This window comes from Bombus pyrosoma, linkage group LG3 (assembly GCF_014825855.1).
Source record: "Bombus pyrosoma isolate SC7728 linkage group LG3, ASM1482585v1, whole genome shotgun sequence".
Taxonomy (NCBI): Eukaryota; Metazoa; Arthropoda; class Insecta; order Hymenoptera; family Apidae; genus Bombus; species Bombus pyrosoma.
Window position 1 is genome coordinate 10,326,959 of NC_057772.1, and position 16,209 is coordinate 10,343,167.

A 16,209-nucleotide genomic window follows, 5' to 3' on the forward strand; every position below is an offset into this window, starting at 1 on the left:
AATATATACAAAAACATTTGTCTGCAAGCTTGTGCACGATTAAATATTTAATGTGCTATTAATGCTGTCCTCAAATGGTACAATATCAGAGCCACAAGATTTGTAATATGATCAATTTTGAAAAGAATTATACACACAATTAAGAATTTTGACTGCCATTTTCTATACATCGTGCATTTTACTGTAAGAAAGGAATGTTTAAGTAATTCCACGAATTTAAATAAAGAGTGTAATAAAAAGTAAGATTATTTCGTCATGTTGATGGTAACGACAAAATTTGGAATTTTTACGTACTGATTGATCGGTCATAAATGTTAATTTTTACTTCTAAACTATCCAATTCTTTATTAACTTACATACTTCCTAATTATATTGAATTATAAAATTAGAATAATAATTGCAATAAATGAAAATGATAAACCTTCGTGAAATCAAAACTACAATACATACATCACCTATATTAAATTTTACGCCAATCAGTTCAATTTAACAACTTTATTCCCTTCCATTCTTCGTCTTGAACGAAAGTGTGCATGAAAATGACGAGGTACGATAACATGTAATATCCCGCGTTAGCGAGAGTAGTATCGAGCAGCAAGCAACGAATATCTTGTTGTTGCAGGTCATTCGATACCGGTGGAGTCATTTGGTCGAATTCAACTGTGGGGCGATTTAATGCAAATTCGCCGCGTGGACGCTCAGGACGCAGGAAGGTACATTTGTCGAGCCAGCAATCAGGTCGGCGAGCAACGAGCGGAAACACACCTGTCGGTTACGTCAAAACTTAACGCACGAATACAACCCCGAGTTCAGGTAGGATTTCGATTTATCACCTTCATTCCTGTGTAACTTTACTTGACTTAAAAATTGCATACCTACATACAGTGGTGTGAAAAAATCTTCGTAATTTCTCCTCATGTTACGATAAATAAAGAAATATACATAGTACATATATCATGGATTGTGACCTTTTCAACGATAACATATCTGCGATAGATTATAGTGTTTTGCCTTTTCTTCGATGAGAGATTATTAATTATATTATTTTCGTTTCTCGTCGTGTTATCAAGGATAATTCATATTTTCCCAATAATAACAATAAGAAAGATTTATTTTATACTTCCATTATATAATAAAGGATTAACCTGCATCAGAGGTCAAATAGAACTGATCGTGAGCTATTCGCTAATATGATGTCAAGTCATTTCCAAAAATCTTTTCGCACCTTGTTAGTGAACAATTATGCTACTCATACTTTTCTTGAAGCTGTTGAGGGATAGTACTTTTTATGATGAGATATGTGTAATACTTAAGAATTGACAGAATTTTACACGAAGACGCTCTACATGTCTAAATGTTTTTCATTTCTTTGTTTGTTGTAACATAAAGAGAAGTTTCGAAATCTGTTTCATGTCACTGTTCATATATGGTTATCTATACTATTTTTAATTTTATAGATTTATTTGTCGCACATGTTTTAATTTTCTTTCTTCTATTTTAACTCTATCTTTTATGTACTATATCTTCCATTCTACTTGTAAGCCTATATTCCTCTTACGTCCTCTATGTTCTTTACTTTATCACTTCCACTCTCTTATTATGTTATAATTCCACTCCAGTAATAATTTTTTTACTATATTAATTCTACATGCTTTTTGCATAGCTTACAGACCTCTTAAATCTGCTCGTATTTTATTCTGTATTTTTTATTAGTACCCTCAATAACATAACGTTGATCATTTGTAAAGTCCTTTACTCCTGCTAAAAGTGAAATTAGAATACTATTATGGACACAGGCATATGAATATCATTTTTATAACTTGTGAATTTTTAAATATGAATTCTAGATCACGATTTTAAAAAATTTGAATCTTGAGCTTTAATTGCAACAGACCATGATCACGACTTCACAAATCAAGTCATAGGTAATGGTGTCGATTTCTATGAATTCATAAATCACATAAATTGGCAAGGATTCGTTAAGCCGTCGAAGTCGACTATGGTAACTCCCAGGCTACAAAATTCAATCGCGACCATTTCTGAGTCATAAAATCCAATTACAATTGACCCTCGTGTTCCACAATAGTGAAGTACTTATCATAAGTGGCAGCTATGACACTAAAACTGTTACTGTTAACTTTTACGACTATCGCGCCAGAATCGCGGAAACAACGTAAAGATCGAACCATTTGATCCTATGAAGATTCCAGATAACATATTCCTCTTATCAATCAAAGTATATGTGTGTGTGTGTATATATATATATGCATGCATATGCAATTAACAAACTGCAAGTAAAATGTGAAATTCCTGTGATTTTTATTACCAGGATAAATTCACGATCCTATTAATCTCAAATTGTTAATTGTGTAAAAATGTACATTTGCGTCATTTTTATTTCGATTCATATGTATTACGTCCCAACTGAATCAAGTATAAAGTACTTGAATTGTAAGCAATTTGATATGTGAAAATGTTTTCGTTCTCAAAATAACGAAAAGCAGAGGCTCGTGAAAAATGACTGTCTGAAGACAATTTTTCTTTCGTATGATTAATTGTAGAGGATGGCTACCTAAGGATACCTACAGATAAATTGATGAATAAAACTTTCGTAGCTAACAGACGTCTTACAGCAGATCGCTAGAAAGATGGCATAAGAAGATTTGAAGATGGTACTGCTTGAACTCTCCCATATATTTTTTAATAATATTACTATATGTGGAAAATATTACTGACAGTTCACGCGTCTTATACTTTCCATTTTTCTTTAAGTAATCGTATTCTGCTTACATTAGTAAAGATAAGAAATGAAAATCTGGGAAACAAATCATTTGAAGATTTGTTCTCCAACTTTATTCCTATTATTTCAAACAGTAGCATTCTACTTACACTACCGAAGATAAGAGACGATTATCTGAAAGGGAAATTCTATAAAATTACATATAAGTGATTAAAACTCTCGTCACATATAACGATTTCCTAACAAGCTTCAAATCAAAGATTCACGATAGAGTTTAAAAAGAATACAATCCAACATTATATTATTTCATAAAATCACTGTACCCGGAAAATCGTAACAAAGAATCCCAAAGAGCTTCCTAACACGGAAACTCTCACAAACATCTCAACACTTACCGCGTAAGTTCAAAATCGAATCTCCACTTCGACGATTCCATCCATTTTCCACGAAAGACTTTTCTTTCCAATAATCTCCAACATTGCAACAAACCTCTATACTCTTCCGTGAGATCGATTAAATCTTACAAACTAAAAAAAAAAAAAAAGAATAAAGAAAAAATGCGAGCACCATGAAACGGTTGGGCGATCAACGAAGCGGATGAACAGTGCAGTGTTTGTGTCAAAGAGGGAAGGATCGTGCAGCTGCGTAAATCGCGGCACGGGCATTAACTTTCGAGCACGAATCGTTAACCGTTTCCCGGTATTTACAGATCATCAATTCCGGAGAGTCAGCCACTATGAATTGCACGGTGGAGGGTTATCCGGTCGAAAGCGTCGAGTGGTTGCACGACGGTGTGCCGGTATTGACCGCGCAGGACACGAGAATCAGATTGCTGGCTCCTCTGGTGCTTGTGATAGGCTCGGTCGGCCGAAAGGACAAGGGGATGTATCAGTGCCTGGTCAGAAGCGACAAGGAGAACGCGCAGGCTACCGCCGAATTGAAACTTGGAGGTACATTCGACTGAATCTGATAAAGACGACATACGTATTTGTGATTCGTTGAGTTTCAATCGCGTTATTAACACGTTGCGCTTCGTTCTGACTGTTTCGTGAACATTCCAGCTCATTTTTGCTCGAAGCAGATCTGAAACTGAAGGTTTCGCGCCACTATTGTTAAACCTTCATTTTCAGATCAGGTTCAACACGACTGAAAGATGAATTATAGATATCATCTGGTCATCGTGAAAGTTCAAAATCTAAAAGTCTGATGGAGGTTTCAGAATTAGTCATGACAACTTGAATGCCTATATTCTTCTGTTGAACTAATTTGTCCACTATATGGAGAGATACATCTGATAAAGTCTTGTTTAGATTGGGCAAGTTGAAGAATTTCCTTTGCTTGTACCACTTTCCTCAAGAACTCGTTAATTGAATGGAAACATCGAATAAGGGCTTGTAGCACATGTGGATTGTGATGGCACACGTAAATGACGGATATCTGTTCAAAGGCTGATGTAATGTTTGAAACTTGTGGAACAGTTGAGCTTAAAAACAGCTTTCTTCAAAAATGTGTTAAATGTATGAGGTAGTTAGGTCGTGATAGGTACTGAAGAAAAACTAGAGTCTAATTAACAGTATATTTATTAACTATACTGTCGGTGTACACTTTACGTAGAGCTCGCGATTTCACTTAGCGGTTCGCGGTTACAAGTTCGACTTCTAGATGATGCGTTACGATAGCGATTCAGCAGAGTGCGCGGAGCGAATTCGGATGATGATTGCTCAAGACGTGTCGAAGAACTCTAGTCAACTATCAACTACCAACTGACTTTCCGTCACGATGATGCTACGGAGGAAAACTATGATGGGATGTGTCTAAGGATACGACATCATCGGATTCGTCGAGGAAAACTTTCGTTAGGAAAGTGAGAGAAATAGACGTTGCTGTTAATTGGTTAATCTCTAGGTTGGTGGTTGAGGAAGGATGCTAACCGCCCTCGAGAGAAAGTTACTAACGGGAAGTATCGTATCTTAAGATTTATCCTAAATCCTAAGATTTATAGCGGGTCCTTAGGCTAGTTAAAAATACGCTATGAAGATGTTTCGATATCTGGCAATCATCTTGTCCGAAGGATAAAGTCTCTGTGTAGCAAGCCACGGGACAGAAACCGTTGGAAAGTTTGCTGTCAAGTGCCTCTACATGTACTTTACTCTCTTATTCGAAGTATCCGTTCAATTATTATTGGAATCTTGAAAACTTCATCCCTATTATGACATACAAAATTGAAAAGCTCAGAAACAAGAATCTGAACATGGTAAAATCAATATTATGAAATCAAATAATGACGATAATTATGAGTCATCAACAATAATGGAATCAAATAACCCATTTTTCTTAGAAATTCATATAAACAAAATCAGAAATAAAGGTACAAAACGATACATTCTATATTTGTCAAAAAAATATTATTCCTTAGCACGTGTTTCATTTACAGAGATATATGATACAGCAAATGTTCTATTTATAGAAGTTCATAATAACAAATGTCTCATTTGCGAAATAATTTGCAAATGATTTATGGTATATTTATTGTATTTGTTATTATAAGAAGAACGTATTTTCCAATAGATTGTTTACTCAGTTAAAGCCCTCAATTACCAGTCCTTAATGATCTAAAATTAAGATTTTAATTTCTCAAGAAAGATGTGTCTTTCCAAATCTCTACTAGGTACATTTTATTTCTTGTTACTACTATTGTTACTATTGTTACTACTACTTGTTGTTCTACAATATTTTCTGATGACTTATTTAATAGTAAGTTTAGAAGTTTCCTGCAAAATGCTTGGTATCCTTAATAGTTGTATAATGTAAGAGTTGTTCTATAAATTGGTCATTATTTTTGCAACCTATATCACAAAACTACGAGCTCCGTACCGTGTTTAACTAATTTTTTGTCGTCTTTAGGATTGACAAATTTCTACATAACTTGGCCCAATTAACTATTTAACGCTCGATGTATTCTGTCAGATACTGTACCAGAGTTGCAATACACGTTCATCGAGCAAGCGCTGCGGCCAGGTCCTCCAGTGTCCTTGAGATGTTCTGCTACCGGATCTCCTCCACCATCGTTCACTTGGTTGCTGGATGGAGAGCCTCTAAGCGAGATCGCCTCTGGACACAGGTGCGTATCTAGATCTCTCATCGATCAATATTCAGCTTCTTAACCGAGCACAATGCCCGATACAGGTACGCGATAGGACAGTATGTCGATCAGTCCGGAGACGTGATCAGTCATTTGAACATATCGTCGGCTGGTGCTGAAGATGGTGGTCTCTACGCTTGCGTCGCTGCCAATACCTTGGCTACAGTCGAGCACAAAGCTAGACTAAACATTTATGGTAATTCGATTCATCCTTTGACTTGTTACATTGACTAATGCCGTGACACGGATTATATTGTTCGAATTTGGTCAAGGAGATTGTATTTGTGATATGGTTTCATCTTTGTCGTGGCTTTAGATTTATGATAATTGGAATCATCTTTTGGCTTATGATATCAAGCGTGAGAGATTGAATCGTTTCAATTCGAAGTATGCAGGTTACATCTGTGATAAAGTTTAATCTTTAGTCTAACAGATTGGATAAGCAATTTTGCGAATTTGATAGGTAAATTATTAATCAGAGAGGTGTAGTCGTAATTTTGAACTTGGTAATTTACTTGACAAGGGTTACGTCGTCTTTAATGCATTGTCTGATCTAACCGAAGCTAATTCGATTTCATTGATTTTTAATTTCACGCTAGAGATGGCCTGTGATAGAGAAACTGGTGGTTTTAAAATAGTGAAATTAGCAAATTAATAGAAGAACTTTATTTAACATAAATTAATTTAGAAACGTTGAATAAAAATTAATATTAATATTCTCCTCACACGAATATTACTATTTTTAATTTTCCAATTATTTTTCTATTATAATTATAATAACATAAATAGTAATACTAATTTTCTTAGTATCCTAAAAGTATTAAATACATAATAAATAAATATAAAATTAAATAAATAATAAATAAAATTAGTTATTGGCACTAAGAATACTTAAAAAATTATATGACAATATTAGAACATAACTTTGGCGGTAAATCTCAAAGAACATTGATCGCTCCTAATTATGTCAGGGGTACCTATAATAATTCGACTAGTGGCCAGGTGAAATGTGTCGGAAGCCACTTCACATCGATTAATAATTTCAGGACCGCCGTACATCCGATCGATAGGACCAGTTCGTGCGATAGCCGGTGTCGATACCACCATAGCTTGTCCTTATTCCGGCTATCCTATCACGTCAGTCGAGTGGTCTCGTGGAGGAGTTGCACTGCCTCTTGACATAAGGCACCGTGTAGACAGCGAGGGCCATCTTACCATCGCCAATGTGGATCCAAACGATGCTGGCATTTATACTTGCATGGTTAAAGCAAGATCCGGTGAAACGGCGAGCAGAGACATCCGGTTAACAGTCAGTAGTGAGTATTTTGGGGATAAAAATAGAGTAATTCTTTTACGTTTAAATATTTTTTAACTATAGAATATTCATCGAATATTGATTTTTAATTTTTACTTGTTGTAGAGTATTCACATTTCTTCAACTATAGAATATTAATATTAATATTAATTTATCGGATGGAATATTAAGATATAGAAAATTGAAGTATTCGTGATTACAGGGTTCAATCAATTATTAGTGTATTAAGAAGTTTAAAATGCGAGATGGCTTTTCGTAGATTTGACAGTTTATAGGAAATTGAAGTACTAATGAAAAATGGAGTACGATATTATACATATTATAAAAGGCGAATATTTACTATAATTATCTATTTTCCCCGGTAAGATCGTATTTCAGTAGAAGCAAAAACCGTAAGTACCACTATGCACATACATACATTCGTTTTAACGAGAAACGAGTTTTTGTTTCTGTTTCTTTACGGTCGAGTCGCTTACGTCCACGAAGAAGTCACGAGACTAGGCGAAAGAAGTAAATTGCACGCCGGAAAGAATTCCTCTAGCGTTACTTCTCAACTTTTTCTCATTTATCGTGACGTTTGAGAAAGTAAGCTAAAAGATATACACGTGGACGGAAACTAATAAGTGTTAACCGCAATAATTATTTTTACTTTCTTCTCTTGTATGTCAATTTTTACTCCGCAAATGACTGCAAATAACAACATAAAAATTATATTAGAAAGGTATAAAATTGCTGCAATAATTAGCGTGGTTTATGTGTATAGTATATAATATATTTACATATATTTGAAATAATGATTGAGTGAATAAAGACAAGGAAATTTAAAGAAATAGTAAGAGCAAAAACTGTCACTCGTTTCAGGTCCACCTGTAATGAGTCCTTTCAATTTCCCTTCAAACCTCCAAGAAGGAAGTCGCGCCCAGGTCACCTGCACCGTCACTTCCGGTGATCTTCCAATTTACTTCTCCTGGCTAAAGGATGGTGAACCGTTACCTTCCTCTCTACGTGTACGTCTTTGTCTCTCTAAGAAAACTAATTTATGTGAGCCAGCTATTATATCGTATAACAAAAAAATATTTAATTGCACAATTTAAGAAATGATATTAGACTTAACTATAAAATTTCTTTTCTTTCTACCTATTTGCTCAAACGTAACAATTTACAAATAAATTAAAATTGTATCGTTTGGTAGCCTTAAAGTAATTTGAGAACTGTACTCTATCGTTTGAGAAAGAAACAATTAACAAACCAAAATTCTAGGCTTCTAAAAAGAAATCCCTTACTGTCTTTTATAGTTCCATACTCTGTACAATTATACTGTAACATATAAAGTGCAATAAATATAAACAACCAGTATAACGTACCTACCTAATACTATTTATAATCCCAACTTCAAAAAATTAGAAAATAAGCCATTAAATGCTATTAAATTGAAAAAAAACTCCATTCACAAATATTTGCATTTCAGATCGAGGAGAGAGTAGCTGAATTCTTCAGTCTACTCGTCTTTAAGGAACTTTCTTCACGGCACAGTGGCAAATATACCTGCGTGGCGACTAACAGCGCGGCCAAAGTCAACCACACAGCGGAACTTTTGGTAAAAGTACCTCCACAATGGATTTTCGAGCCGCAAGATGTGGCCACCCTCCTGGGAAATCCATTGAACGTCCATTGTGAGGCCAAGGGATTTCCTCCTCCACGTGTCACGTGGTTGCGTGCCAGGGAAAGAACTTCCAACGACTATCAACCTCTTGTTGATGGTTCTGATGGAAGATTAACTATTCTACCGAATGGATCTCTGTGGACAGCATCTGCTGGACCACAGGATGAAGGACATTATCTGTGTCGAGCAAATAATGGCATTGGATCTGGTCTAAGTAAAGTGATCTATGTATCTGTTCATGGTAAGTCAAGTTTAACAAGGTGAATTTCTGAATTTTATCTGATGGGGGCATTATCTTTATTTAATTCATATTTTGTGTTAAGCAAAATTTGAAATTATCTATTCTACATTTATGTCTTGAGTGTTAAAGGAAATATTAAACATACATCTATAAATTTACTAAAATATTAGTATTGATAATATGTTTATGAGTCCTAATTATCACAAACTTTAGTATAATCGTCACTTATTTATTCTTTGTGTCTGCAAAATTTGAAAATAAATTGGCATCCTTAGTCACAGTTATTCCATTCTTTTATTTCCTTTTCTCTTTTTTAAGAATACATAAAGGTGAAAATATTTGTAAAATATTACCAAATTTATTAGAATTTCGTTGCAGTAATCTTATGAAGTAAGTTTTGTCAAACGAGAATATTTTATTGTATTTTTATAGAACCAGCGAGGTTCGAGTTCCAGAGTAAGAACGTGACAATCCGTCGTGGCGAATCCGTGACGCTTGATTGTACTGTCATCGGAGATAATCCCATAGAAGTGCAATGGATGCACAATAGTGATCGTTTAGATACTAACAGTCACCGGCTAAGCATCAGTCAAATAAAAACAGACAACGGCCTCAAGTCACAATTATCTATAGCAAGCAGTGATCGTCAAGATTCTGGAGTTTACAGGTGCACAGCGGACAATGCCTATGGGAGAAGCGAACATCTGATTTATCTTGCTGTTCAAGGTAGTATTTTAATAAGATTTATCTCCCTTTGATTTTTCATTGTTGTACCTTTAGGATCATATTTCAATGTTTTAATATTATCAATTAGGTCATTTCTTTTTTAATTTCGTATTTGATATGAAATATTAAATGTAAATATAAATATTGATATTTAAAATAAAACATTCAACTAGAAGAAACATGACAAAAAATATTTAAAAATGGAGAGAATATTTTTAATACAATACTATAATAACTCTGGGTATCGGTATTAATCATAGTTCTTAGAATATTAAAATCTTTGATAATACTTCCAGTACGAGATTCTTAAAATCTCGAAATGTTTCATAGTACTCAGAATAAAAAATTCTTCAAGTTAAAAGACTCTCTAAGTGAAAAGGTTTTAAAGTCCAAATAATTAATAACGATGATATTTGTTAATACGAATAACATATGTGTATGTTCAATAATTGATAATACAATTGCTATTGACTCATTATATTAATTAAAATATATTTAATTAATCTCGATAATATATCTCTACACGCTCCTAAAACATCATATTATCATCATGAATAAATTTATTGTTCTATTTTCTGTGTTCAAACGAATTAATTTATTCTGTGATCACGGATGATAATTTAATTATGCTAATTCTATCGCCTGTACAGAGAGACCAGATCCACCAGCCTCGCTAGAAGTCATAGAAATCGGCTCGCGGTCGATACGATTATTGTGGAAGAGAGCTTTCGATGGGAACAGCCCGATACGAAATTACGTTATTCAGTATCGATCTCTGAATCACGGTTTAGCTGACGATTGGAATCCCGCAAAAACGCACAACGTCACTTACACCCCTGGAAGTTCCAATAGCGGAAATAACATACATCCAACGCAAAATGGTAATTTCATTTTAAATCATGTAAAACTATAGCTGTCATTATTTTTTGGAAATGTTGGAAGTGTTTTTATTTCTATTTTACTTCTTTTTAATCTTTATAAGCGATAATACTTTCGAACTTAATTTTATGATATTTAATGGACGGTCTATATGTATAGAGTATATCGTTTACAAAACAATGCAATTTACGAAAGCACTAAATTTTTGTTTAGTTTGATTTCTTTTTACAGTATCGATATCCTTCACATTCACATAAAGTAAAATTTTTAACTAATCTCTCCGACTCTAATCTTTAATCTCTTTTAGATAATGTAACATCTTTGCTTTTATGTAGTATTCATTGTAATTTAATATAATAATTTCGATATAACGTAATATAATAATTAGATTCAATATAATTCAATATAATAATTACAGTTTCATTTTTTTTTTAGGTTTATCTCCTTTCGAGACTACTAGCGACGATCAGGAAGTAGCTTTGGTAGGAGGACTTCATCCAGCAGTGACTTACACGTTTCGTATATTTGCCATAAATTCAATAGATGTGAGTGTGCCTACTGATCCCGTGGTCGCCAAAACTCAGGAAGAAGGTACAGAAATATACCTCTAATGCCTAATATAATTTTAATAAATTTATAAATATTTTATTCACTGTTATTTCATAGTTTCCATATTTTTCATTTTTAACAGCACCTACTGAACCGCCACAAAATATCAAAGTGCAATCAGCAGGACCTGGAGAACTCATGGTTAGCTGGCAGGTAAATATACTTTATAAAATATATAAATACGACTATTACTCAATACATACTATTACGCAACCTAATATATTAATTATACATGTTAGATAAATTTGACTGATTTTGGAGGAAGATGTTAATTCAAAGTAATTTTAATGAGACGCTGAAAGGTTTATCGCGTTTGCAGCCGCCTCCAAAGGAATCCTGTAACGGAGATCTATTGGGCTACATAGTGACATGGTCGGAGCATTCATCTTCGACATCAGGTGTGAACCAAAGCAAAAGTTTAACCGTGAACGGATGGGCGACTACAAAGGTGCAGCTTACAGGCTTGAGAAAGTTCACCAAGTACGATATATCGATCAGAGCTTTCAATAGTATAGCCAGCGGCCCAGCCAGCATTCCCATTGTTGGAACAACTCAGGAAGGAGGTGCGATATACATAAACTTTCCGCAAGAACATCTCCTTTTTATGAATATTATTGTTTTACCGTTTAATGGAACGATGGTGATCTCTTACTAATTTATTGTATTGTCTTGCAATTATTTTAGTACCCGAGACTCCGCCAACGCAAGTATCATGTATTCCTTTGTCTTCCCAAAGTGTAAAAGTTTCTTGGAGCGCACCTCCACCCCATCAACATGGAGGAATCATTCAGGGTTATAAAGTATATTACAGACCAGTACCCACTGACAACAGTAAGTAAAATAATGTGTATTGTATCTTCTTATGAACATTTTTAAATACAATATTTATTATATTCTACAAGTATTTTCAAGCACATCATAAAGCTGTCTCTTCTTTTCTGATTTTTAACAGTGTATTTAATTGTATATTTTTCTACTTTTCTTCTGTAACAAACGGATATCTCAGTCTGTCACAAGGAAATATTTATATTTTGTTTAATAATGATCTGTTTCATAAATTATATCCATTTTAATAAAAACAAACATTTTTCATGTGTTTGTATAATTTTTATCCAAAAATTGGTACTGTAACACGGATTAAAGTTATAGTACTTCTCAGATATATCTATGACAGATCTATGATAAAATTTTTAGCATTGCAATCTGCTCAAGTTAAGCATTTTATATTACAGATATCTGATTCTCTTTCTCCATTAAAGGCTTGTTCGCATTAAAATTTGTTTTAGTGGACATATCGACAGTGGGTGAAGTAAAGAAGACATCCAGCGTAGAAACTTATCTACACACTCTGTACAAGTATACGAATTACTCTATTCGAGTATTGGCTTATACTGGTGCTGGTGATGGAGTTCTAAGTCCGCCGATTTTTTGTACAACGGAGGAAGATGGTAAGAATCATATTTTTATTATTTTTTGATTCGCCTAATATAAATATTTTTACTATTTATTGTAACTTGCTTATCATTCATTTTAGTACCAGGTCCTCCAGCTGGTATCAAAGCTTTGGCGCTAACCGCGGAAAGTATATTAGTTTCGTGGTTACCACCCCTACAACCAAATGGGAACGTTTCCAAGTACACGGTTTACAGCAGGGAGGCAGGTTCCAGTAACCATAACACGCATACCATGCACGAACCACCATCGTCACCAACTGACACTCTTACTATGGAACTAAGAGGTTTGGTTGAAAGGTAATAGCCATTTTATAAAATTACTGTAATGAAATTTTAATGCAAATAATGATGTAAAATAAAATCACGCATCAGTAAATTGTACGAGTTCTGGGTGTCAGCAACGACAGGGCTGGGTGAAGGAGAACCGACCACCATAGTAACTCAAACTACAAATACTAGAGGTTTGATTACTCATAGAATATTCTTTGTAAATTGTTTAATTTATAGATAATTTTAAATATACATAATAGGGTTTAATAAAATTGTTTCTACAGCTCCAGCTAGAGTGGCGTCTTTTTCACAATTATTAAGAAGAGCGATTAAATCATCAATTACTTTGTCTTGTTTGGTCGTGGGTAATCCTACGCCTCGTCCAATATGGACATATCGAAATAGTCAAGTTTCTACTGGAAGACATTACGAATTAACTGCTGATGGTCATCTCAATATTCGTGGTTAGTTTAACAATACATATAAACCTACTGGCCCTCCCAGGAAGTTTCTCAATTAATATACCTATATGTACTTTAACTCATTCAATCAATAATTTTAAAGAATCGTTGCAACTTTAAAATGTTATGTAAGATTCAGACAACTTCGAATGAGTTAAAAAATATATAAACGAAGAAATTAAAGAAAGTAAAAATTTTAGGATTAGAACAATCAGTCGCTGGGAATTACACGTGTTCAGCTAGCAACTTATTCGGTGACGATTCCATCACTTACACATTGGTCGTGGTGATGCCTCCCAGAGCACCAATGTTAGAACTACAGTATACAACAACGAATAGCATAAGACTTAGGTGGAATCATCCTAATAATGGTGGTGCGACTATTCAAGGTATATTAGAAATACAGAATATCAAAAATCGTAATAGAATAATCAAACGATAAAATGATATTATTTCTAACATTAATGATAATTAATAAAGCTGATATAAAAATATTACTTTTATCAGGCTATGTGTTAAGCTACAAAAGGGACCAGGGTGGCTGGGAAGAAATCGCATTATCACCCGAACAAACTGAGTTCATTTTATCAGGTTTAAAATGCGGTTCTTCCTACTTGGCACATTTAACAGCTCATAATCGTGTGGGCACTGGAGATCCAAGTCCTTTAATTAGTGCCACGACCAAAGGAACTGGTAATTTTTTAATACAAGTTCAACTTCTTACATAATCTCCTATTAAAATACGATATAACTTTCCCAAATTTTTCTCGTAGCTCCTTTATTACCAAAAGAACGAGACATCATCTCTGCCAATGGCACCTCTGTCAAATTAAATCTTATATCTTGGCCAAATGGTGGTTGTCCGATTCAATATTACACCGTAGAGTACCGTAGACGTGTCAGCACTGAACCATGGAATTTAGTGGCAAGTCGTGCTACAGAAGATCTAGTCATAAGAGAGTTAAAGACTGCCTCGTGGTATAGTTTACGTCTGACAGCTCATAATGACGCTGGATCCACGCAAACGCAAATGGAATTCGCGACGACCACTCTCAGTGGCGTTAGTATTGGTCCTCCGAATGATCTGATTATGGAAAACGATGTTAAAAAAGCTATACCTAATCATAAAGTACTTTACGTGGTTGTACCTCTCGTCTGTGCAATCGTGCTAATTATTTCCGCCGCCATTCTGGGATACGTAATGCTGAAACGCAGTGGAAGGTATATTATTTTCAAAATTATAATTTTAGTTATATATAAAATTTGAATTATATAAGTTTCGAAAACTACCGTCTATGTACATTATCATTAATATGTATAAATTTAAAAAATTGTCATTTATTTAATAAATATTTTTATGATTAAGGATGATATTATTTGTGCTTTTTAGAGCTAATTACTTAGGAGAAATTCTTCCTGGACAACAACAGAATCAGCAGTCAGGATTGGGTTTGGTTCAGCAACAGCAGCAGCATCAGCAACATCATCATCTTTCGAGTTGTATGTCGACCATGCAATTGAAGTCCACTGCTGAACGTGATAATAGAAGGAATCATCAGGTTTATACCAGTTCGCCAGTGAAGCAAGAGAATCATAAGTCTAACGACCATGGATCAGGTTTGTTTTTAGCACTTGTCAAATTGGAGAATTAAATTCAATAGAAAGAAGTTAGAGACTTATATTAAAAATATAATTTTCTAAAGGGATCTTTAGATAATATTCTTGCATTCTTATTACACATATTATCTAACAATCATTTTCTCTCTTGTAGAAATGTACGAAATAAGTCCGTACGCCACGTTCAGCGTACCAGGAAGAGAAAATCGTTCAGTAACAACAGCCACGCTCGATTATACGATGCAATTTAAAACATTTGGACATTTGGAAAACGAAGACATCAACACGATCGATTACGAGAGGTCCAGCGTGGACTTCGAGAGGTAACTGTTTTCTTTCAACCCTTTTCTATTATTTAAAACGCATGCTAGACAGAGTAAACGTTCCTTGCTCGACTTCCTTGCTAAAGAAAGCTTGATATCCTGCTCCCAAACCCTTTTCTCTTCCTCTTTCTGGTGTTCTTTCACGTTCAGGTCTAAAACTCCAAGGTGGCACAAGCAACGATACTTCCCAAGCATCGCAGAAGCGGAGAGCAAGCTGCGCTCGAGTCGTCAAGGTTCCGGAAGCGACACGTCCGGAAGCCCTTGCGGAGAGTGCGCTGGACCTAGTTACAGGGTACCAGTGAAGCCTTGCAGAGGTAAATTTTGTAATATTGTTTCTAGTTCCTGTTGGAAATTCATTGTTTTTCTTTGATTTATTAATACATAACCCTGCTGTTTCGTACAAATTTTTATATTTCTACTTTGCCCCCTGAATTTTGTTTTTTTATAAATTTTTAGAAAGATTTACAATTAAAGCAGTAATTTTGTAAAAACAGTTTTTGATTTAATTTATTGCTTTTTTTATAGAATAAGTCTATAGATTGATAAATTTACAATTACATACTTAATTGCATAAAATCATTCTGTAGATGTATTTTCACGAGGGGTGGAATCGAGTACAGAATCTAACAACGAAGGCTCACCTTCACTTGCGAGACGACGAAGCCGACAGCCGAGCCGGTCTACTCGCAGGTAGCCAAGGTTTGTTTGTTTCCACATAGCACTCAGTCCTGATTATGTTCAATATTCGTATCACGATTTTATCAATCTC

At 34.5% G+C, this 16,209-nt stretch overlaps 1 protein-coding gene across 5 annotated transcripts in view; it reads left to right on the plus strand.

Annotated features, from left to right (window-relative positions):
• The window catches only part of LOC122566114 (Down syndrome cell adhesion molecule-like protein Dscam2), a 314,600-nt gene that overhangs the window by 293,352 nt on the left and 5,039 nt on the right, over positions 1-16,209 (plus strand). For 2 of the 5 annotated variants that reach the window (XM_043722870.1, XM_043722867.1), the window contains exons 9-32: positions 623-813; positions 3,450-3,690; positions 5,708-5,861; positions 5,927-6,078; positions 6,929-7,198; positions 8,059-8,204; positions 8,666-9,101; positions 9,534-9,827; positions 10,478-10,708; positions 11,142-11,297; positions 11,398-11,468; positions 11,635-11,878; positions 12,000-12,146; positions 12,602-12,763; positions 12,850-13,066; positions 13,142-13,230; positions 13,300-13,503; positions 13,701-13,889; positions 14,008-14,193; positions 14,274-14,721; positions 14,891-15,117; positions 15,272-15,440; positions 15,591-15,754; positions 16,028-16,130. In XM_043722870.1, coding sequence (XP_043578805.1) covers positions 623-813; positions 3,450-3,690; positions 5,708-5,861; positions 5,927-6,078; positions 6,929-7,198; positions 8,059-8,204; positions 8,666-9,101; positions 9,534-9,827; positions 10,478-10,708; positions 11,142-11,297; positions 11,398-11,468; positions 11,635-11,878; positions 12,000-12,146; positions 12,602-12,763; positions 12,850-13,066; positions 13,142-13,230; positions 13,300-13,503; positions 13,701-13,889; positions 14,008-14,193; positions 14,274-14,721; positions 14,891-15,117; positions 15,272-15,440; positions 15,591-15,754; positions 16,028-16,130 — 4,891 coding nt within the window. Of the gene's footprint in view, positions 1-622; positions 814-3,449; positions 3,691-5,707; positions 5,862-5,926; positions 6,079-6,928; positions 7,199-8,058; positions 8,205-8,665; positions 9,102-9,533; positions 9,828-10,477; positions 10,709-11,141; positions 11,298-11,397; positions 11,469-11,634; positions 11,879-11,999; positions 12,147-12,601; positions 12,764-12,849; positions 13,067-13,141; positions 13,231-13,299; positions 13,504-13,700; positions 13,890-14,007; positions 14,194-14,273; positions 14,722-14,890; positions 15,118-15,271; positions 15,441-15,590; positions 15,755-16,027; positions 16,140-16,209 lie in introns of all 5 variants that reach the window. The other 3 variants (XM_043722868.1, XM_043722869.1, XM_043722871.1) reach the window with 3 other exon arrangements.